The 22,296-nt window shown below is 47.3% G+C and overlaps 2 protein-coding genes across 4 annotated transcripts in view; one reads left to right on the forward strand and one right to left on the reverse strand.

Annotated features, from left to right (window-relative positions):
- The window catches only part of ST13 (ST13 Hsp70 interacting protein), a 24,102-nt gene extending 22,842 nt beyond the window's left edge, over positions 1 to 1,260 (reverse strand). Inside the window, exon 1 of one of the 2 annotated variants that reach the window (XM_068142526.1) lies at positions 1,057 to 1,260. In XM_068142526.1, the coding sequence (XP_067998627.1) occupies positions 1,057 to 1,166 (110 nt within the window). In that variant the 5' untranslated portion in view covers positions 1,167 to 1,260. Of the gene's footprint in view, positions 1 to 525; positions 808 to 1,056 lie in introns of those variants that run through there. The other variant, XM_068142527.1, reaches the window with a different exon arrangement.
- Positions 321 to 20,491, forward strand: XPNPEP3 (X-prolyl aminopeptidase 3). 2 transcript variants are annotated; one of them, XM_068142525.1, is made up of 10 exons: positions 321 to 599; positions 3,282 to 3,395; positions 7,246 to 7,653; positions 7,965 to 8,167; positions 9,517 to 9,579; positions 9,761 to 9,874; positions 13,962 to 14,047; positions 14,696 to 14,879; positions 16,529 to 16,649; positions 17,486 to 20,491. In XM_068142525.1, exons 3-10 carry the CDS (start codon positions 7,302 to 7,304, stop codon positions 17,650 to 17,652), a joined length of 1,290 nt encoding a protein of 429 aa, XP_067998626.1. In that variant the 5' UTR covers positions 321 to 599; positions 3,282 to 3,395; positions 7,246 to 7,301; the 3' UTR covers positions 17,653 to 20,491. The 2 variants fall into 2 exon arrangements, with proteins under 2 accessions (XP_067998626.1, XP_067998625.1); XM_068142524.1 differs by lacking the exon at positions 321 to 599 and adding an exon at positions 1,363 to 1,757.
- The last annotated feature ends 1,805 nt before the right edge of the window (positions 20,492 to 22,296 follow it).

A 22,296-nucleotide genomic window follows, 5' to 3' on the forward strand; every position in this document is an offset into this window, starting at 1 on the left:
TGTGCAGTAGAAAAAGTACAGCTAAAATGCTTGCAGATTAAAATGTAAAGCACGTTTTCTGCAGTAAATTTCAGTTCACCACTAGATAATAATCTTTCCACTTCCCATTTCATGAAAAAAATGTGTTATCTGCAAGGACTTTCCTCACTTCTCCGAGCTCTTCAGCATAAGGAGGATTGCAGCCACGAAAGCCAAGCAGTGGGACCCTAGCTGAATACAGTGTGTTTACGGGTCCCCTGCCAGCAGCAAAGGACCTTTCGAGCCTGGCTTTTCTGGGTGCTCGGGATGGAACCAAGGCTGATTTGCTTACAGAGGAGCTTCTGCTATGACAGGCCACACGTGCCAAGGCGCTGCGCAGCATAACCAGCAGGCGTTTGAAGCGCCTCGCAGGGGAGCAAGATTACAACCACGCGACACGCGGAACTTGAAGGGGACAACCATCTTCTGGCCTGAAACCACTCCGCCCGTTAAACCGTGAAGTATTTTATGCTTTCGAGTACCAGGATGTAAGTGAACGCCACTCACCTCCCCGCAAACTCGGCTCCTTTTAAGACAGACTGGCTAGCCAACTCTGCTGCATAATGCGAGAATTAGGCTCGGTAAGTATTACTCTGGGGCTTTCCAGCCTGGAAAGCTGAGCAACTGAGATGGCCGGGGGGCAGGCTTTTGCAACGGGAATAGCCAGAGTTTGAAGCAAAACAAAAGACAAAAATAAGTCTTTTTAATGCCCGAGTTGTAACACCGGCGCGCCCTACGGCGGCAAGAGAGAGGAGGAGGCAGCCACCGGAGCCGCTCCCCGGCGAAGACCCCGCCGCACAGGACCGAGCCGGACCTGCAGCGACAACCCCTACCCTCGCCCCCGCCTCCCCTCCCCGCGACACGGCAGGGCTGCGCGCCGGCACGTGCCGCCGCCGCCCCCCTCTCCCGCTGACGAGACGCGACCCCTCCTTCCCCCCCTCCCCCCGCGTCCCGCGCGAAACCACACCACCCCTCCCCCTCCCAAGCCCGCCACCTCCCCTCACGGCCACCTGAACGGCGGCGCGGCCCATAACCGACCTCTCCACCCACTCGCGGAGGAAAGCCAGCTCCTCGGTGTGCAGCAGGCCCGGGTTCTGCTTGCAGAGCCTGACGAAGGCCCGCAGCTCGCTCAGCTTGCGGGAGTCCATGGCGGAGCAGTAGCAGCAGCAACACCACTCAACCCAAGCTCACTTGCCCGCTGCTTCCCGACCCAACCGCCGCGCGGCGCCGCGGAAGCTTCCAGCCCGCCCCTCCTACCCCCAGGCACCGGCACCGCCCCCGCCCGCCGAACCCCGCCCCCGCCAGGGCCTAGCGCCCCGCCCCGCTGCCGGGCAGTGGCGGGAACGTTCTAGAAGGGAAGGTGGCTGGTGAGCGGCCCGGTCCCGCCAGAAGCGGCAACATTATTCTCCTTGGCGTTGTTGCCCGCCCCCGCTGCACTGTCGGAGTTCTGCCGAGGACCGGGTTCTTCTTCGCGTCTCCACTGCAGCGAGACAGGCAGCCTTGTCGGGCGCCTAAGCTGGTGTAGCGCCGCTCATTGGCGGCTAAGTCGGCGGTGCTTAGCGCCTGCGCTCGTTGATGGCGTCAGCGCTTAGCGCCTCAGCATGAGAAGGCCCTGCCACGCAGGGGGTGGGCTGGCGTGGGGGGCGGGTGAGCCCCGCGCTTGCCGTGTCCTTCGGGCATGTCGCGCCTTCCGGCTCGGAGGCTTGTGGCGGCGGTGAGGGGCTGGCGCGGCTTCCCAGGTCAGAGACTCCTATTACCCCTACGCGCCGTACTTCACCGGTGTAGCCCAGCTCGGTCATGCCGGGTCCTGTCCAGCCCCGCGCCTGTGTCTGCTTCCGACCTCAGGGCTCTGGTAACCGACAGCCCGAGACACGCTAAGCGTTAGTGCCGGTTAGAGCCCACCCTTCTGCCCCAGTGGCGGTGCTGAGAGGCCAGCGGGCGAGCTGTGAGGCTGCCTTCGCCTCCGTTGGGCTGTAGGTGCGAGAGGTACGGGAAGGCAGCTCTCTCCGGAAGCGAAGTTACAGCCCCAGTCACGGTTCAATCCGAGGAAAGAACAGCCTGTTGTTTGAAAAATAAAGCAATGATATGGAAAGCTTCTTGCTGTCTTCAGAATACTGCTTTATTTAGTGCTTGTTGTGTTCACTTGTTTCGTTGTAAGCCATCGTGTTTGTCTTCAGTGTAGGTGGAGAGAACCGGTGAAAACACTTTTAAAACTTCACATAAAGCTGTAATTACATTTCACTGCCCGGGCTTCCAGCCTGTTAATGCCGGCAGTCATTACATAGGGAATACTTTGTTATGACTATCATTTGTCATACATAAGTACTCTTCAATTACTGGCTAATAATACTAGCTCCCACAGAAAACCCACAGCCTGTATATTCTGCTGTCTCTGAGCCTCAGCTCCCTGAAAGGCAGGCAGCTGGTTTGCTTTTGTTGTACTTATTTGTGGTACTGATGAGTTGGTTAAATTCTATTCTAAGAATCCAGTACCGTGCTATAGCAACATGAATTGCTTTTGTCGTAGGCACATAGCAAGTGGCATAATAGAGAACCATATTCCAAAACATCAGCTGGTAGATGTGAGGAGATTGATTACTGTCTCTTTCCATGTGTTTAATTGTATCTAGGCAAAAGCTGTCTCCTTCCATGTGCTTATTTGTCTGTAGGAAGAAGCAATTCTTTAGCTGCAAAAGGCTGTGACTAAGAATTCCAAAGTGGGTAAAGTTTGTGACAGATAAAATTATATCTTTTATCATGCACACTCCCAGCTCCCAGATGCACGCTTGTAATTCTCTTTCAGACTGCTCTGCTTTGGCTGTGTGTGGATTTGAAGAGGGACACATAACTGTATGCTTCTGAGGAACTGCTTTCAATTCAGTTAATGCTACTGTCAAGTAAATACATCAACAGGGAATCTTACAGAAAACACTGCACATCAGACCCTGCAGTGTTGGAGTGAACTGAGCTAGGAAGAGCTCTGAGTGCAGCATAAACACCAAGTACAGAAATCAGGCCTCTGCAAACCAGCATAGCTTTCTGAGTTTTCTTGCTGGGTTGTTAGGTTTGGCATATTCATCTGTTTTATGATCATTAGTTGAGTCATGTGCACATCATTTCATAAGCTATTATTGAGAAGGGGGGACATTTATGTGATGCAAGGTGAATGAATGCTACTGAGTTAGGTGTCTGAAGTATAATTCTTCATCTTGCTAATTGGAAAGGTGTTCTGCCTTGACATGGTGCATTTCTCTTTCCTCTAGTTTGTGAGTCATGTGCTCTCCGAAGATTTTCCATCCAGCCTGCCCAGCAGAAGATTCCAAGCCGATACCTGGGCCAGCCCAGCCCTTTCACACACCCACACCTTCTCAAACCAGGTTAGGTTCAGGCCCTGTGTAAGCCAATCATTGGTACTCTTTCTTGCCTCTATTTTTCTGAGATGTCTGGGACAGAGTATTGATTTGCTGCATCATACAGTTGTCCATGATTTCAGCTGTTTATGATTAGCCTCATTAGACAGTAATTACGTCCAGTATTTCATTTCCTTGTCTGTGATGATACTGATTCCAAAAATAGGCTTCATGTGTTAGCTTTTTACCTTTTTCTTATGGAGTGCTTGGTGGCAGTGGCATATTTAGGAGCTCATTGTCCTGCAAATACAATACAATTTATAATAAGAAGGAGTCCTTTGTGCAAGCTGAACTGCTTTGTATCTAATGTCTTGTGGGTCACAGCAGAAAGATGGTAGAAAAGGAGCTCAGGGAAGACATACTGAGAGTTGGACAGCTCTTGTCTAAAGTATATACCCCATGCAAAAGAGTATTTAAGTTGTGAGGAAAAGAAGAAAGAAATGTGTGGCTATAAAGTTAGACGGTGGTGATGACAGAGAACTTGAGGTTGTGAACTTTTATGAGATTAATGAAAATGAGCATGTGGGTATGAGGGGATCATGATTAATCTAAAAGAAATTTGAAGTAAAAATATATTCCAGGATATGTCCAAGAAAATATTCTGGGTATGTGGTCTTTATCCCTAGGTAGATACACAGAGAGAACAGGTTAATATCTAAGTATATACTTACATATTTAAATGTAGAATAATTGAGGTCAGAAGGAACTTAGGAAGTTATTGGTCCCACTGTAAGTGAAGAGCAGGTTCAGGAGCATCTAAAGAACCTGAAGGTGCACAAGTCCATGGGGGCTGATGATATCAATCCACAGGACCTGAGGGAACTGGCTGATCAAGTTGCCAAACCACTGTCCATCATACTCAAAAAGTCACAGTAATCTGGTGAAGTCCCTGCTGACTGGAAAAGGGGAAATATAACCCAAATCTTCAAAAGGGGAAAAAGGAAGACCCTGGAAACTGTAGGCCAGTCTCACCAGTGACAAGTGGTGTCCCTCAGGGATTGGCACTGGGACCAGTGCTGTTTAACATCTTTGTCAGCAACATGAAAACTTGCTGAGGCACCCTGAGCAAGTTTGCAGGTGGCATGCTGGAGGGAAGGGATGCCATCCAGAGGGACTTGGACAGGCTTGAGACATGGGCCCAAGCCAACCTTGTGAAGTTCAACAAGGCCAATTGCAAGGTTCTGCACCTGGGTCAGGGCAATCCCAAGGACAAATATAGGCTGGGCAAGGAGTGGCTTGAGCAGCCTCAAGAAGGACTTGGGGGTGTCGATGATAAACTCAACATGAGACAGCAATGGTTGCTTACAGCCCAGAAGACCAACTGTATCCTAGGATACATCAAAAGAAGTGTAGCCAGCAGGACTAGGGAGGTGATTCTCCCCCTCTGCTCTCATGAGACCCCACCTGGAGTACTGCATCCAGTTCTGATATCTGCAGCATAAGAGGGACATGGAGCTGCTGGAGCAGGTCCAGAGGAGGGCCACAAAGATGATCAGAGGGCTGGAGAATTTGCCCTATGGAGACAGGCTGAGAGAGTTGGGGCTGTTCAGCCTGGAGAGGAGGAGGTTCTGGGGAGACCTTATAGCAGTGTTCAGGTACCTGAAGGGGCCTACAAGAAAACTGGGGAGGGATTTTTACAAGGGCCTGTAGTGCTAGGACAAGAGGGAATGGATTGAAGCTTGAGGAGGGCAGATACTAGGAGGAAATTTTTTACAGTGAGGGGGCTGAGATTCTGGAACAGTTTGCCCAGGGAGGTCTTGGATGCTCCCTCCATGAAGGTGTTCAAGGCCAGGTTGGATGGCCTTGAGCAACCTCGTCTAGTGGAAGGTGTCCTTGCCCATGGCAGGGAGTTTGGAACTACATGATCTTTAAGGTCCTTTCCAGCCTAAACCATTCTATGACTCTCTGCTCAAAGATGAGCTAATTTCAATATTAGATCAGGTTAATTAACAGCTGACTGGAAATGAGGCTGACACTTTGAAAGTATTCACAGCTCAAACACTGGAGATTAATTTTCCATTAATAAAGTGTTTTCTTTAAGATACACAACATTGTTTTATTTCAGTTATTGGTTTAAAAAGCAAGTGCTTTTAGGGCAAGGAAAATTCCCAGACGTTCACAGTATCATAGTATCAGTCAGGGTTGGAAGGGACCACAAGGATCATCTAGTTCCAAACCCCCTGCCGTGGGCAGGGACACCCCACACTAGATCAGGCTGGCCAGAGCCTCGTCCAGCCTGGTCTTAAACACCTCCAGGGATGGCGCCCCAACCACCTCCCTGGACAACCCATTCCAGTGCTTCACCACTCTCATGGTGAAGAACTTCCTCCTCACATCCAGCCTGAATCTCCCCACCTCCATTCCCCCTAGTCCTATCACTACCTGATACCCTGAGAAGTCAAAGGAAAAAACACAGTTCCCCTGTTCCACCCTGCTGCAGCTTCTGAACTTCACTGGGCTGTTGTGGTCGTTAGCTGACTGAAATGCAGCAGAGCATGAGAAACTGAGAGCATGACATTGTAGAACTGTGGGATCAGATTGCAACAAACCAGTTTTTGTGTTCCCTGTAATTCCTAGATTTGCAGAGCAAACCAGACGTTGCGGGTTTGTCTTTTTTCTTAAACCCCACCACCTTTCACACCAAATAGGTGTTGGGGATTGTATGGTGTGAAGTTAAATGCAAATACCACATAGATGATTTTTTTTTCAAACCCTCTTTTGAGAGGGGAAAGGATTCTGGCTAGAACTTGCCCAGCCCACCCCACCCCACCCATGAAAGAGTCTACTTACAGTACAAGCCAAATGTCCACTTTGATTCTAGAATTGTCACTACTAATACATTAAAGTGGAAGAAAAGATTGTGAAAGTAGACAGTTAGCTGTAGGAAAATGCAACCTGTGTTAAAAGAGGGTATTAGCCAAAGTATTGATTAAGGTTTATGTATTAGTTGAAATCACAGTCTCCTGTTTTTAAACATACATACTTTGTCCATTGTTGGTTGTTCTTCCAGCTTCAGTCTGGTTTTGGTGAGTGGCTTGGTTGCTCTACTTCATATCCTTTGTGACTGCAGCAATTTCAAATGTACTTTTATCTTAAGAGATCTTTTGTTTAGAGTAATTAGAAGTAAGAGTATCCAACTTTGGAAAAATCCAATGTGTTAATTAGTGAGAAAAGCTACATCTGCCCTGGAGAAAATTCCTTCTCACAGAGTCTGACACCAGCCCAGAGCTGGTGGTTTGTTTCTGCCTGGAATCTTGTGACTGGTTAGACTCTGCAACCCCTGTGTTTCTGCCTGATCTCCCAGTATCTGCAACACTCAAATTGCCCCTTGGGATTTAGAACTAGTTACTTAATGAGTTGACTTAGTGTGTATTTGAATGGACATTCTAGCTTTATCTGAGGAAATCAGTGCCTCAGGAGATAATCTTCTGTTCAATGTTCAGGTACTATAAACCCCATCAGTTTTCAGCAGTCAAAGTCCAGTTTGTTCTGCCCCTTCCCCTTTTTTAAACATCTGTCTGAAAGCATCCATCTGTTTTGGATGGTTGTCTAAATCTACCAGGTTTTTATGATTTCTGCTTTTGCACAGAAATGCATAACAGAAAATCCAGTTTGTTAGAACAAATTGCTGTCTTTGCATGAGGGAGGAGCAGTTTGAGTGAGGATGTGCTGTAGGGGGATGGAAGCTGAAGAGATGCATGGGAAAGCAGGGAAAGGCTAATGAGCCACAGTGAAAGACATCAGGGGTTAGGCAGGAATCAGGCAAAATATGCAGGGTGCCTTGAATTTCTTGATCTGTTCTGTTTTGTATTTGTAGGAGAGGTAACCCCAGGACTGTCACAAGTGGAATATGCACTTCGCCGCCACAGGCTGATGGCGTTGATCCAGAAAGAGAGCCATGGCTGGGATGGCTTGGAACACACAGTGATTCTGCTGGCCAACCCCACGTACTACATGAGCAATGACATCCCCTATGTTTTCCACCAGGACACTAACTTTCTGTACCTCTGTGGGTTCCAGGAGCCTGACAGCATCCTGGTGCTGCAGAGCATTCCTGGCAAGGCGCTGCCCTCCCACAAATCCATACTTTTTGTGCCCCGGAGAGATCCAAGCAGAGAGCTCTGGGATGGGCCCAGATCAGGCACGGATGGGGCAATTGCTCTCACAGGAGTGGACGAAGCTTACACCATCGAGGAGTTCAGGCACTTGGTGGCCAGGCTGAAAGGTAACAAAAAATGGAGGGAGAATGAGATGAGATGTGATTTGCAGGGCCTGAATGGTACGGGTTTGGAAGTTGATTTGCAGAGAAGTGGAGATTTGTCAGATGTGCAGGCCGTTGGTAATCTTCCAGATTTTGAAGAGATTGCTAATGTCCTGTGACAGGGAAAGTGTCTATATGGCCTGTAAATGCAGAGTCAGGGGAAATTCATGTCTCAAATAAAGCAACAGGTCTAGTTCAGGAGTGAGTTTGTTCAATATGGGGAGGACATTTCTACATTTATTTTCATCTGTGTCAGCTTTTGTTTTGCATTCCAGGTGAGTCAAACGTTGTTTGGTATGACATGAGAAAACCAGTGCACACAGAGCTACACTCTGACTACATGCAGCCACTGGCTGAGATAAAAGCTAGGAGCAAAAACCATATCCAGGGCATCCGACACCTAGTGCAAAACCTTCGGCTGATCAAATCTCCTGCAGAGATTGAAAGGATGAAGATAGCTGGACGAGTGACAGCAGAGGTAAGGGATTGTATGCTCTCCAAATGAACCAAAGAAGAAAGGGGAGAGGGCTGTTTGTGAGGTGGCATGGCTAGCTTTGGTCTAATCTGTTACTGAACTGCTTTGTTGCAACCATTGGCTGGACTCAGCTCCATCCACGTCACAAGGAGAAGCAAGAAGACTGCTTGGACTGCCAGCTTCTCCCAAGGAGTCTAATTCCATCGAAGACAAGCTAGCAGCTGGTAGACTTTTAAGTATTGTGGTTTAACCCCAGCCAGCAACTGAGCACTGTGCAGCCATTTGCTCACTCCTCCCAGATTGTGGGAGGAGGAGGAGAAGAATCAAAACTCAGGGGTAGAGATAAGAACAGTTAAATAACTATCATAATAATTAGTAACGAAAATGATCACAGCAAAAAGAGAAAGAAATAAAACCCAAGAAAAGATAAGTGATGTTCAATGCAGTTGCTCACCAACCTGCTGACCCTCCCAGCCAACTCCCCCCATATTTATCTACTGAACATCCTATGGTATGAAATATCCCTTTGATTAGTTTGGGTCAGCTGTCCTGGTCACGCTCCCTCCCGGCTTCTTGTGCACCTGGCTAGCACAGCATGGGAAAATGAGAAATCCTTCACTTAGGATAAGTGCTGCTTAGGAACAACCAAAACATCGGTGTGTTATCAACATTATTCTCACACTAAATCCAAAACACAGAACTGTACCAGCTATCAGGAGAAAAGTTAACTCTCTCCCAGCCTGGAGAAAAAGCAGTATCTGTTCAGGAGCAAGGGTAGCCTCTTCACTTTTTTCCCCACCTTTCCCTCTCCTTCCCCACACTATTTTCTTGCCCATTTATCCAGTTGATTTTGAGGAAACAGGGCTTTTGTGAACACACTGCCTGTGTCTGTATTCTCCCTTCTCCTTCAAAAACTCCTTTTGAACTCATTGGCCAATTTTAAACAAATCTGAGAGATGCTGGAAATGCTGTTACAGTTTTGTAACTATTATCACAATAGAAAAGAGAGGCACAGCTTGTCATTCTCTGAAGGAAAAGCTGCATAAGGCACTCCTATTGTAGTTGAGGGACTCCATAGGTGAGGCAGCTTGTAAAATGCCAACGCTTGGGATCAGCTTCAGTCATCTAATCCTTCTTTAAAAACTAGAATCAATCCTCTTCTAAATACAGTGTCACAGGAAACAGAGTTTAATTGATTCTAGCCTTGACAAGACTGCATTTTCAGCTACCTCTGGTCCTTTGTTCTGGGCCAGGTGATTTTAGACCTTCCTAAAAAGACAGCAGGTAAAAAAAAACAAAGTTCCCTTAAATTCAGGCTCCTTTACTATCTGAAAGGTTGTTCTTTTTCCTAGGCTTTCATAGAGACAATGTTTGCAAGCAAATCCCCAGTGGATGAAGCCTTTCTGTATGCAAAGGTGAGTATGTGGTAGCTGGAGGTGAGGTAGATGGGGGTGGATGTTGTCTGTCCTTCCAGTTTTACTTTTGTGTTACACAAATTAAGAAAATAGCTGTAAGACATGAACTAGAAGAGCCCCAGGGCACTTAATCACCTGAGTCAGCACTAATGGTCTCCTCCTCTGTAAATTGATATTCCAGTTTGAATTTGAGTGCCGAGCTCGTGGTGCTGACATCTTGGCGTACCCCCCTGTCGTTGCTGGTGGCAACAGATCAAACACTTTGCACTATGTGAAGAACAATCAGCTCATCAAGGTAAACCATATGCAGTTCAGTAACTTAAAATGCAGTGCTGTGATACACTGTTCCCATCCATGTAAGTCCCCAAGCTGCTCTTTGTTTGGACTGAACAGATCAAAACACTTAAATAAGTATTTCCAAGTGAGCAGGGGAAAGGAGTCCTGTCCTGGTTAGAACTACTGTCAGTGACAGATGAACTTCACTCCATCTAGCCTCTTCTCCTCTTTGCAATAACTCAGCAGTGTTTATTCAAGAAGTGGAAGGACTTGAATGCAAGCTTGCAAATACTTCATTTAGTGAGCATGTCTGCTCCCAATCCATGCAGCAGTGTGCAGTGCTCTGTGGGTTACTAACCTCACAAAAGAGAGGACCTCTGCAGCCGGCAGCGTGAAGGTGCTGGGGGGTGGAAGATGTCTTCTGCCATCTCTTGCATTGCTTGGCCTTGCTTTGCAGCATCAGGTGCATTACTGCCTTCATGAATCATAGAATCATAGAATTGTTAGGGTTGGAAGGGACCTCAAGGATCATCTAGTTCCAACCCCCCTGCTATGGGGTAGGGACACCTCACACTAGATCAGGTTGCTCAGAGCTACGTCTAGCCTGGCCTTAAAAACCTCCAGGGATGAGGCTTCCACCACCTCCTGGGCAACCTGTTCCAGCATCTCACCACGCTCATGGTGAAGAGTTTCTTCCTAACATCCAATCTGAATCTACCCATTTCTAGGTTTTTCTCCATTCCCCCTAGTCTTGTCACTACCTGACACCCGAGAAAGTCCCTCCCCAGCTTTCTTGTAGGCCCTCTTCAGATACTGGAAGGCCACAATAAGGTCTTCTTGGGGCCTTCTCTTCTCCAGACTGAATAGTCCCAACTCTCTCTGTCTGTCCTCATAGAAGAGGTGCTCCAGCCCTCTGATCATCCTCGTGGCCCTTCTCTGGACATGTTCCAGCACCTCCAGATCCTTCCTGTAATAGGGGCTCCAGAACTGGATACAGCACTCCAGGTGTGGTCTCACCAGAGTGGAGTAGAGGGGGAGAATCACCTCCCTTGACCTGCTGACTATGCTTCTCTTGATGCAGCCCAGGATGTGATTGGCTTTCTGGGCTGCAGGTGCACACTGGTGGCTCATGTTGAGCTTCTCATCCACCAGCACCCACAGGTCCTTTTCTTCAGGGCTGCTCTCGAGCCAGTCCCTGCCCAGCCTATATTGGTGCTTGGGATTGCCCTGACCCAGATGCAGGACCTTGCCTTCGGTCTTGTTGAACCTCATGAGGCTGTCATGGGCTCACCTCTTCATCCTGTTAACGTTCCTCTGGATGCATCCCTTCCCTCCAGCGTCTGCCACACCACACAGATTGGTATCGTCACCAAACCTGCTGAGGGTGCACTCAGTGCCGCTGTCCATGTCGCCAACAAAGATGTTAAACAAGACTGGTCCCAGTACTGATCCCTGAGGGACTCCACTTGTCACTGGCCTCCACTTGGACATGGACCCATTGACAGCCACCCTTTGGGTGCTGTCAATTCGAAAAGCAGTTTGGATTTTGTAGGCCAGCAAAGCAGAAAAGGGGCACAAAGAGGGAAAGGCTTAGTGTTAAGTGGTGAGAGGTGGCTTAGATGGCTGTAGGTAAATTAGCATGTCTTAATTTGAAAATGCACAGTATTGAACTGAATGCTCTCCAGCTTTCCTAACAATACACCTTTAGATTCAGATAAGTATTTTCAGAAGCAGTATTCCCTTACTGTTCCACTCATGATTCATTTTTGAGAGAAGCGTGTTTTTCCTCTGCCTTAATGCAGGATGAAGCTTTCCCACTAGCATTGTCTTTTCTTGAAGTTGGCATGCTAGCAGACCTTGAAATGATCTGCAGAGACAGACATACAAAAGATATGACAGGCTGCTTTTGGCAGAAAGAAGCCTCCTTTGTTGTGCTGTCATCCAAGGTCAGGCGTGCTCATGTAACTCCAGTTGCTTCTGTTAGAGTTGTTCAGTTAAATGGCTGTCACTTGGGTTGTTTCAGAACTGTCAAGTAGGAGGTTAAACCCATAAACTTGACTCTTCCTTTGTGTGACACTGCCTATAGATCTTGTTGCCAAATGGGCTAACAAAGTGTCTAATTTGGAAGGCACCTGAAGCCCTTATGTGGGCTTTCTTCAGTCCACCACTTAGTGGACTCAGCTTTAAAGACAGAGAACAGGATGCCTGACATAAGGCACTTACTGGACAATCAAACCACAGGCTGAATTGACTTAGCCAATCAATTGTTACTTAGCTTGTTTAATTGCTTGGAAGAGGGCAGGTGTTATAATTTTGTGTTTTACTTAAAGAATCAAATGATTCAGCTATTCTGATTAAAAAAAACCCCAACCATTTAAATGGAATAGTTTGTGCTCTGTCTATTCACTGGGAAAGTGAGATCTGTTCACTGCTTGTTTAGCTACTGTGAGGTGTTTGTGGCACTTCCCTGTACACAATGGTAGCAACTAGCACTGGAAGTAGTGCTAGCAATTGCATTTGCTTCTTATTTTTTCTGTTAATGTGCTATGTCATTCCACATCATGGCTGCTGGCACACTCATGGATCTGTGGAATGAATCTCTATAAAAGGCCTTGGAGTAGAATTACATAGAATAAAGCAGGTTGGAAGAGACCTTCAAGATCATCGCATCCAACCCATCAACCAATCCAACCCACCTAAACAACTAACCCATGGCACCAAGCACCCCATCAAGTCTCCTCCTGAACACCTCCAGTGATGGTGACTCCACCACCTCTTTGGGCAGCCCATTCCAATGGGCAATCACTCTCTCTGTATAGAACTTCTTCCTAACATCCAACCTAAACCTCCCCTGGCACAGCCTGAGACTGTGTCCTCTTGCTCTGGTACTGGCTGCCTGGGAGAGGAGACCAACATCCGCCTGTCTACAACCTCCCTTCAGGTAGTTGTAGAGAGTAATAAGGTCACCCCTGAGTGTCCTCTTCTCCAGGCTAAGCAACCCCAGTTCCCTCAGCCTCTCCTCATAGGGCTTGTGTTCCAAACCCCTCACCAACTTTGTTGCCCTTCTCTGGACTCGTTCCAGCAAGTCAACCTCCTTCCTAAACTGAGGAGCCCAGAACTGGACACAGTACTCAAGGTGTGGCCTACCAGTGCAGTGTACAGGGGCATATGACCTCCCTGCTCCTGCTGGCCACACTGTTCTTGATGCCATTGGCCCAAAGGACATTGCTGCCTGCCCACTGCAGGCTTTAACCCACCACCCTGAGATTAAGGGTCTCATGCTCTACCTACTGAGCTGACTGTTCTGAGTACATGTAGTGTAAATCCTTAGAGAGTTTAATTCAAACCTTTTCCAGAGCTTGCTGCTCCCTTTGTTTTCAGCCTCTCTAAAGAGGGAAGGCAAGGCAGCAGTTTTATTCCTAGCCCTTTGTCTTTTTGGCATGGCTTTCTGGAAGATGTGCAGTCAGTGATTTAATTGACATGGAACAGTTTTGCTGAAGTGATTTGGAAGCTCACACTTCCATAAGCTTTTTCTTCATCACCAGGTAGATTCAGAAGTATATCTTTGAGCAATCAAAAGGGTTCCAGATGGGAAGATGGTACAAGCTCTTCAAAATTACATTTACAGTAGTGATACACTGTCAGAGGGGTGATTTGGTTGGGTCCTCCTACCTTGTGACAAAGCTAAATTTGAGCTGGCAGTGATCGTGGGGGTAGCTCACAAATCTTAATGTTTTTGTTGCAAAACTCTTCTATCTCAGTCACTAGCAGAGAATTTCTAGTGAAAGGAGTCACTGCTTCAATTTGCTGGAGTAAGCAATCCATGTATAAATAGGACTGATGTCTTAGAGCACAGAATAGTTCAAGTGGTTGAAAATCAGTGGTAAGCATAACAGAAAGACTGCCATGCAGAGGAACAATCCAACTGGAATTAGCCTGCTTCTAAAACAGTTGCACCTGGAGTGTTGGTCTGCAAAAGGAATTCACAGCTCTGCAGCTGCTTTGCAAACATAGATACATAATCTCCTTTCATGCTCTCAGACAGAAAAATCAATCCAGTCAATGGCTGGACTGGCTCACAGGGCATTTTTCCTGTTATTCCCCAGGATGGTGAACTGGTCTTGCTAGATGGTGGATGTGAGTCTTCCTGCTACGTCAGTGACATCACCCGTACCTGGCCCGTCAATGGAAGGTATGCTGTGATAAGGCTGCTTTGAAGAACTTTGAGAAGCTCTTAAATAATTGATGGCTTTAATGTATGTGTTCCTTGTGAGTAGTTTCAACATGTACCATTCTGTGGTTCTTCAGGGTAATCAAATCATATAAACTAATCTTTCAGCATGAGAAGCTGTATTCCCCGCTGCCTTATTAATTGCTGCATGGATGTATGTGGTCACTGCTTTTTTCAGCTATTGCAGCATGCTTCAAGTGCAGGGAGGGGTTGTGTGCATTCAGCTGTGACTGACTTAGATTGTGTGTAAGAAAACAGGAGTTTAGTTGACCTGTACAGACAACTCTGTCAGTTCTGAATTTGCTGCTGTGATGTCCTCGTGGTTGTGTCTTTGAATCCGGTATGTTTTGGCTCAAGTGCATTCTTTTTCCTGCAGTAGCTTTGCCTTGCTTTACTTTGGGGTTAAGCTGTCAGCTGAGAACCCCTGCCTCAGTGTATTGACTGGCATGTTGCAGTGATGCTTGTCTGGCACTTCTAATAAGGAGCCAATTGCTTTCATTTCAGACATTCCCTGCTGCAAAGCTGAGCTGAATCTGCCCCCAGAATAGATTCTAGGTAGAGGCTTAGTTGTGAGAAATGTCATTTGTTCCTTTTCTCAATGATTTACAGGTTCACCAAACCCCAGGCAGAGTTATACCAGGCTGTGCTGGATATCCAGAAGTCCTGCCTGAGCCTCTGCTCCCCAGGCATGAATCTAGAAAATATCTACAGCCTCATGCTGAGTCTTATTGGACAGAAACTGAAAGACTTGGGGGTCCTAAAGAGCAGTGTCACTGACAGCCACTACTTCAAGGTACTCAGCCTGACTCTTTTTTCCTTGGGTTATGTTAGTGGCCATAGTTTGGCTCAGGAATGTGCTTTTCAGGTGTGTCTTCTAACTGCTGCCATGCACTGTGCTTGAATTCATGCTGTGGGCTGGTATCAGGACTGGATTTGTCTCAGACAAGGCTAAACTTTATCAGTTTGGTGTGAAGTAACCCCCTCAGTCTTGTATGCACATAATGTGGTAACTTCCATCTAAACATAAGGAGAAATTTCTTTAAGGATAAAGGAGCACTGGAACATGCTATCCAGAGAGGTGGTGGAGTCCCCACCTCTGGAGGCATCGAAACCTGCCTGGATGCATTCCTGTGTGACTTTCTGTAGGTGAACTGCCTTGGCAGGAGGTTGGACTTGATCTTCAGAGGTCTCTTCCAACCCCTACAATGCTGTGATTGCTTGTGTGATTCTGTGATGTGTCCCTCTGCACTTGCTATTTCATTCTGCAGGTCCACTCCTGTTGGTGGACACTACTTGTTAGTGTAGATGCAGCTTTAGAGTACAGGCAGTCTGAAGGGACCTACAGGGACATTGGCACTAACACAGAATTCTGGGTCCAGGGCTGGCTGCAGGCACTTAGTCACAGTTTCATGATCTGTGTAGCAACATAAATCTGCAGTGCTACCATAAGGTGCAGCCCATTCTTCTCAGTCCTTCCACTTCTTGTCTCTTTTGTGCTATTTTGTGTCAGTGTTGGGATTCTCTGAGCTACCTGGTGAAGGAGGCTGGGAAACTGGTCTGCCTTAGAGCTGAACCTGCAGGTAAAATAGGATTGGCTTGTGGTTAGAGAAGTTCATCCAGTCCCAGTCACTGCAAACCTGCATGACTGCTGCTGCCAATACAAGAAAGAAGGTGGAACCAGGTGCTGGAACCACCCCTTTGGCAGCAGGACAGATTTCTACCCGATTTGGTTGTCCTACAAGTGTCAGTCCAGAACATGAAGGGAGGCTACCACGCCAGCTCTTCTCGGCAGGCGGCAGCACAGCCAGATGAGACCAGCGCTTGCAGCTCCCTCCCCAGTGAATGTGAGGAGCGTGAGACAGCAGAGGACTTAGCTCTTGGATTCCTGCTGTCAAGGAGCTCCTCTCTGGAGGGAGGGGGATTAGGATGCTGCAGGGGAAGGTGGTGTCTGTGCTCTGCAGGGGTGGATTAAAATCCTGCTGTAGCTGCTGAGTGAAACTGGCACAGCATTCTCTCTGTCCTGCATAGGAGACCTTTTTGCCACATCATGTAGCAGCTCTATCAGCTACCACTGGTTGTCAGGGTCTGCTGCTGGGAGCAGCACAGGACTTGGATGTTTAAAGAATATAAAGGGTTGGGGCAGCAAAGCTCAGTGAGCAGAAAACTGAAGTCTTGCCTGACACACTGAAGGGCTTGGGCTGTTCTTTTCAGTGGGGGAAAAGGCAGTCTGCAAGTCTCACAACAGGCACCTGGTACTGATGGGTTTTGAGGGCCATCCAGCTCTGGCAAATGGAAGGCAGCCCCTGATGACCTAGTCATGGCAGTAAGATTGCTAGTTATACACACAACTCTTCTGCCTCTTCTCCCCATCTTTTCTATTAGAACAAGAGACTGGGATATGTTTTAACTGCCTCTGTGACACTTGTTTTTGTCTTCTGCTAGGCTGTTCGAAAGTACTGCCCACATCATGTAGGCCATTACTTGGGCATGGACGTTCATGACACGCCAGACATGTCCCGATCGCTCCCGCTCCAGCCAGGCATGGTGATAACCATCGAACCAGGTAAAAAGATGTGCAGCCAGTGGTGGACAAAAGATGCAGCACTGAGGATAACACTATTGCTTTCAGTAGTCAGTTGGTCCCTCAGACCAAAGCATTCAGGTCCTTTCTGGTGAAACTGAAAATGGTTACAGAGTTGGAAAACCTAAAGTTATCCCCAACCCTGTATTTCCCTCCCAGGTACAGCCAAGGTAACAAATGATGGGAGCAAGCTCTCAGAAAGTGCCTGTGCAGCAGAAAGCAGAGCAATGAGGACCTCAAACTGATAGTGTCTGACCAGCAGTACAGGTCAACTGCCGTGCAGAGAAGCAGAGTCAGTTCACTTGTGCTGTGTCCTGTGTTATTGTGACTGAACTGCTGCCAGTCCCTGGTGGTGTCTCCAGCCTTGCAGTCTGCAGTTACAGGCATCCATAACTGAGCTTTGCAAGTTGGGCATTTTGTGATGAGTCTTTCTTTCTGCTTGCCAGTGGATTTGGAGCTGTCAGCTGGAAATTGGTATTTAATGCTTGGCTCTTTTCTCTTTCTCTCTATTCAGAACATTGTTAAAATCATCATTGTGAACATAGCATTGAGAGCAAGAAGTGTGGAAGGACAAGCTGTAATTGTGGAAGCTTTTTCTTAATATGTTAGTGTCTGTAGGCACTGAGGGACACTTTTCTTCCTTTGCCTACCATCTGCCATGAGTGAGGGATAAAAGAGAGAGGGGCTTTCCTTACTGAAAATATTGTGGGATCGCACTCAGATTGCTGAGAATCCAGCCCTGCTCTCATGGTGGTGCAGTAAGGGAAAGATGTTGTTCTGCAGGGTGCTGTATGGGTTTATTCCCCTTCTTCTTTCAGGCATCTATATCCCTGAGGATGATGTGAGCGCCCCGGAGAGGTTCCGCGGCATTGGTGTGCGCATCGAGGATGACGTTGTGATAACTGAGGATGCTCCTCTCGTCCTGTCTGCTGACTGTCCCAAGGAGATCTACCACATCGAGCAGATCTGTGGGCGCAGCTCATGACGCTCCTTCTCTGCCTCTTTCGTCTTCCTTGGGAGACACAGCCCTCCGGGGATGCAGATCCTTGTAGCTGGCTGTGGCTGTCAAGAGGTGGAGGATGTGGACAGTTGATGGCTCCTTCCACAGCAGGGGCTGGGAAGTGGAACGCAAAAGGCTTGGGTGCCCAGGGATGAAAAAGTAAAGAAACCTTTTCTGTGTGCATTTTCCTTCTGATGTGACTAGTGCTAATGTTGAGCTGTTGTAGGATCTGAAGTGAATTCATCCCTCTGCTGTGTGGATCCATCTGTTCTGATGCCTTTAGAGGGATGAATTTTGTCAGTCCCACCCGCAGGGCTTCGGCGTGGCCCTTCCCGGGACGCATAGGTGCAAGCACTGACACCAGGGCCTGTTTTAAACCCTGGACACAACAATCCCTTTTCACCACAGATTTTAAAAATGAAGCTTTGATAAATGCTGCTTTGGGGAAAGAAAGTCTCATCAAACAGCTTTGATTCTCACAGAGCTCTGAAAGGGAAGGGTTTTGGAAGTCAGATGGGTTTGATCAGGAGGTAGTTTTATCTGGAGCCTGTGGAGAATGTTTTTAGTATTTTAAGGATAAAGATATGTTTGGACCTTGTTCAAACATATGCAAAATAAGCCAGCAGCAGTGAAAAGCATCTGTTGTGATCTTTCAGTTTATTGGAGTGCTTGGTAATTTCATAAAGGACAGCTAGAGCTCAGGAGGTTGGACAGACCCATTCCTGCAGTCTTCCACATTCCCTTCTTTTTGTCCCAAGTGTCCATTCCAGTCTCCTGTCCTCAACCTGTCTCTATCCTGGGAATCAGGGCTATGTTGGTTGGCTATGCTGGACCCCACTGGTCAGCTGCTAGTTGTGAGGTGCCTGATTGTGGGGCAGTCACAGCACCTTTCTGTTCTGTGCTGTAAGTGCCAGCAACTTCAACAGTGTATTTTTGACAAGTCTGCCCTATGGCAAGTCTCAAGTCCATGATCAGAGCTGCCTTTTGGGTATTGCCAAGTGTGGTCAGTAACTAGCACTCTGTGATAATGTTTTTGAGGGAGCTGTAAATGTGATAAGGAGCTGGGGTGGATGAGGAATTAAGAGAAGAGTTGTCTTCTCTAAACATCAGTCTACCACCCAGGCCACTATATGCCATAGTGTATAACACCTGTAGAGGCAAACATGGTGTCTGTGTATTTACTGACAATATTTTGACAATCAGCTATTTAACATGTCTGAAAGATGCCTCTCATCAGTGCATCTCCTTTTATTTATGCTTGCTGTTGCAGCATATCATCCTACTTCCTTCCTGATGGTAGCTTTCTGTATTTTCTGTCTGTTATTCTCAATAGTCTTTCTTTTTCTCTTCTCATATCACCTATTACTGACCCACTAGAATGGTTGATGGTAGGCTTAACATGAGCCTGCAGTGTGCCCAGGCAGCCAAGAGGGCCAATGGCATCCTGGCCTGCATCAAGAACAGTGTGGCCAGCAGGAGCAGGGAGGTCATTCTGCCCCTGTACACTGCACTGGTTAGGCCACACCTCGAGTACTGTGTCCAGTTCTGGGCCCCTCAGTTTAGGAAGGATGTTGACTTGCTGGAACGAGTCCAGAGAAGAGCAACAAAGTTGGTGAGGGGTTTGGAACACAAGCCCTATGAGGAGAGGCTGAGGGAGCTGGGGCTGCTTAGCCTGGAGAAGAGGAGACTTAGGGGTGACCTTATCACTCTCTACAACTACCTGAAGGGAGGTTGTAGACAGGCTGATGATGGTCTCTTCTCCCAGGCACCCAGTACCAGAACAAGAGGACACAGTCTCAAGCTGCGCCAGGGGAGGTTCAGGTTGGATGTTAGGAAGAAGTTCTATACAGAAAGAGTGATTGCGCTATGGAATGGGTTGCCTGGGGAGGTGGTGGAGTCGCCGTCATTGAAGGTGTTCAGAAGGAGACTTGACGGGGTGCTTGGTGCCATGGGTTAGCTGTTTGGGTGGGTTGGATTGGTTGATGGGTTGGACACGATGATCTTGAAGGTCTCTTCCAACCTGGTTTGGTTTATTCTAATAAAGGTTTATTCTAATGTCACTGATTTCTAATCCATTTTGCTTTCTAGGCAATGTCACTGCCTCTTCCCCCTAGTTTGCCTTAATTCTCCCCAGTGGATGTTGTCAGAATCATGTAGGGAAGGTTTGGCAGGGTTCCCAAGTTTGACCTCTGGCTCTGTTGCTGTGTTAACTTGTAGTGAAATCTGCCTTTTTTTCTTCTTTTCCTTTTCCCTTCTTTTCCATGTTTCTTTTCACTTAGTGAAGGCCAAGTGGACAGTGCCTTCTATCTCTCCTTGCTTTTAATGGGAGCTGGCTCTATGCACTGAGGTTCAGATTTGGCACTTGAATGGCAGCCAGGACATGCCCTCATCTTATTTTTTAAACATGACAAAAAGTAAATGCTTCTACACAGCTCAGTGTATCAAGTTTCACTTATCTAGGAGAATCTGCTGAACTTTGGTGGAGGCCTCTGTTAGATGAGCATGTTTACAGTGACATGTACAGCGTGAATTGTTAGAAGGAAGGCTTGGTAAGTGTGGGTACAGAACTGATGAATGCTTTTGGGGCTATGATCTGTTAACATATTTGTTGTTCCAGTGACACCTGTCAGACCCATGTCAAGTGGGACAAACCCTGGAGTTTTGGACTATGTAAGAAGCTTAAAGTCACATTAACCTGAGAGTTTCATGTGTGTGCTGATCTGCACATCTGCCCATGGAGCCACCAGAGTTAATGATTGTACTTACTGTAAATAAGCCTTGGAAATACACATAAAAAAACCCCATTGGTTTTAAAATAAAACAATTTGTGTGAAGTGATTTCTTGGGCCATCAAGTTGCATGGCTGTGGAACAGATAAAAGCAGCTCCAGGGAACAAAAAAATCAAAACATCCTTTTTTTTCCAGGGAGATTTATAAATTCTGTAACCTGTCTTGGACTTGAAATAACATTGTCAAATGTAGGCACACACTAATTCCTACTCCTCCCAGGAGAATCCTGCAACATGCAGACACCAGGAGATCTCAGCAATGTTGTGGATGAATATTTCTGTCAGTAAAGAAGTGTTTGTAACCCTGCTGAGTGGGGAGTAATGGATCTGCTAGGGCTGCTGTACCCCACCATGCCAAGTGTGTCTGGGTTTGGCTGCAGTTCCTCCACAGTGTTCAGCCATTTCTTGAGCATCAACTGCTGCTAATGTTTTGAGTCTCTTGTTCCCCATAAAGAAGAGTGCATTTTGCAGAATGTATTACATTTGAGTCTTGTCAGCATACATTTTTTAAGGCTTTTTCTCACTTGTTGCAGAAATGGATCCTCAGGGTACCATTTGGGGCCAACACACGTGGTGCAGTGTCCCTCAAATACAACTAAATCCATAAGCATTTGGTGTGACCTTCATCAAGAAACTAAAGAATCCCTTCTGCACTGGCATGTACCTGTGGCATACCTCCCTAATCACAGTGTCACAGTATCACCAAGGTTGGAAGAGACCTCAAAGATTATGAAGTCCAACCTGTCACCACAGACCTCATGACTAGACCATGGCACCAAGTGCCACATCCAATCCCCTCTTGAACACCTCCAGGGACGGTGACTCCACCACCTCCCTGGGCAGCACATTCCAATGACTAATGACTCTCTCAGTGAAGAACTTTCTCCTCACGTCCAGCCTAAACTTCCCCTGGTGCAGCTTGAGGCTGTGTCCTCTTGTTCTGGTGCTGGTTGCTAGGGAGAAGAGACCAACCCCTTCCTGGCTACAACCTGTCCCATACTGCTGGATTTCCAGGGTCTCTGCCACAGAAGAGATTCCTCACTCCCACCACTTGGGTGCAGGAGCTGCTCTTGGTGGCAGCACAAGTTGCCAGGTGCATGGTAAGGGCGTTGGTGGGGTCACTGGAAGTGAAAGAGAAATTGAGATGCATGCAAGTTGTCTTTTATTGCAGCTATGGCACAGGTCTTAAGGAAATCCAGAGTAAGGGAGAAAAATTCCAAATGAAAGCCAGCCATCCCTGTAGAGAAGCTGCTTTGCTTTCAGAGGAAGCCCAGGAGTTTTTTTTCCTTTGCTTTCCCATTTCACTTTCTACCAGGGGCCTGCTTTGCCTTGCAGAGAACTAGTTAGCAGTGAAGTCCTGTTGTTAAAGTAACAGTCTGAGCAGTGGTGCTAATCCGCAGATGTGATTCTGTCATCAGTGTGAAAAGGGACTTGGCATTTAACACAATTTGGCATTCTGTCTCTATTATCTGGGGGAAAAATAGAATATGCCTTTCCTAAAATTGCATTCATTATTTTGCAAAGGAACCTGATGGTGTAGGAAGAGGCAAACTGAGCGAGCACGTAAAAGAGAATGGAGACGGAGGGGCTTGGGATTGCACAATGCAATAAAGGAGATGCAGGAGAAGGGGCTGATTTGGAGCTGTGGGGATGTGTGCAGGTGGATGTGAAAGCAAGGAGAGAACAACAGGGTGTAAAATAGCTATTCAGTGTGCTGTCAGGGTGCTGCACCAGCTCCAGGAAACTGGTTATGCTAACCAGGAGATCCTGATTGATTTTTTCCTACTCAGGAGGTGGGGGAACAAAGGAGTCAAATGGTATTGATGAACTTGGTCTTAAC

The sequence above is a fragment of the Melanerpes formicivorus genome, unplaced genomic scaffold (genome assembly GCF_026170545.1).
Source record: "Melanerpes formicivorus ecotype bairdi unplaced genomic scaffold, bMelFor1.0.p_v2 SCAF_8, whole genome shotgun sequence".
Classification (NCBI taxonomy): domain Eukaryota; kingdom Metazoa; phylum Chordata; class Aves; order Piciformes; family Picidae; genus Melanerpes; species Melanerpes formicivorus.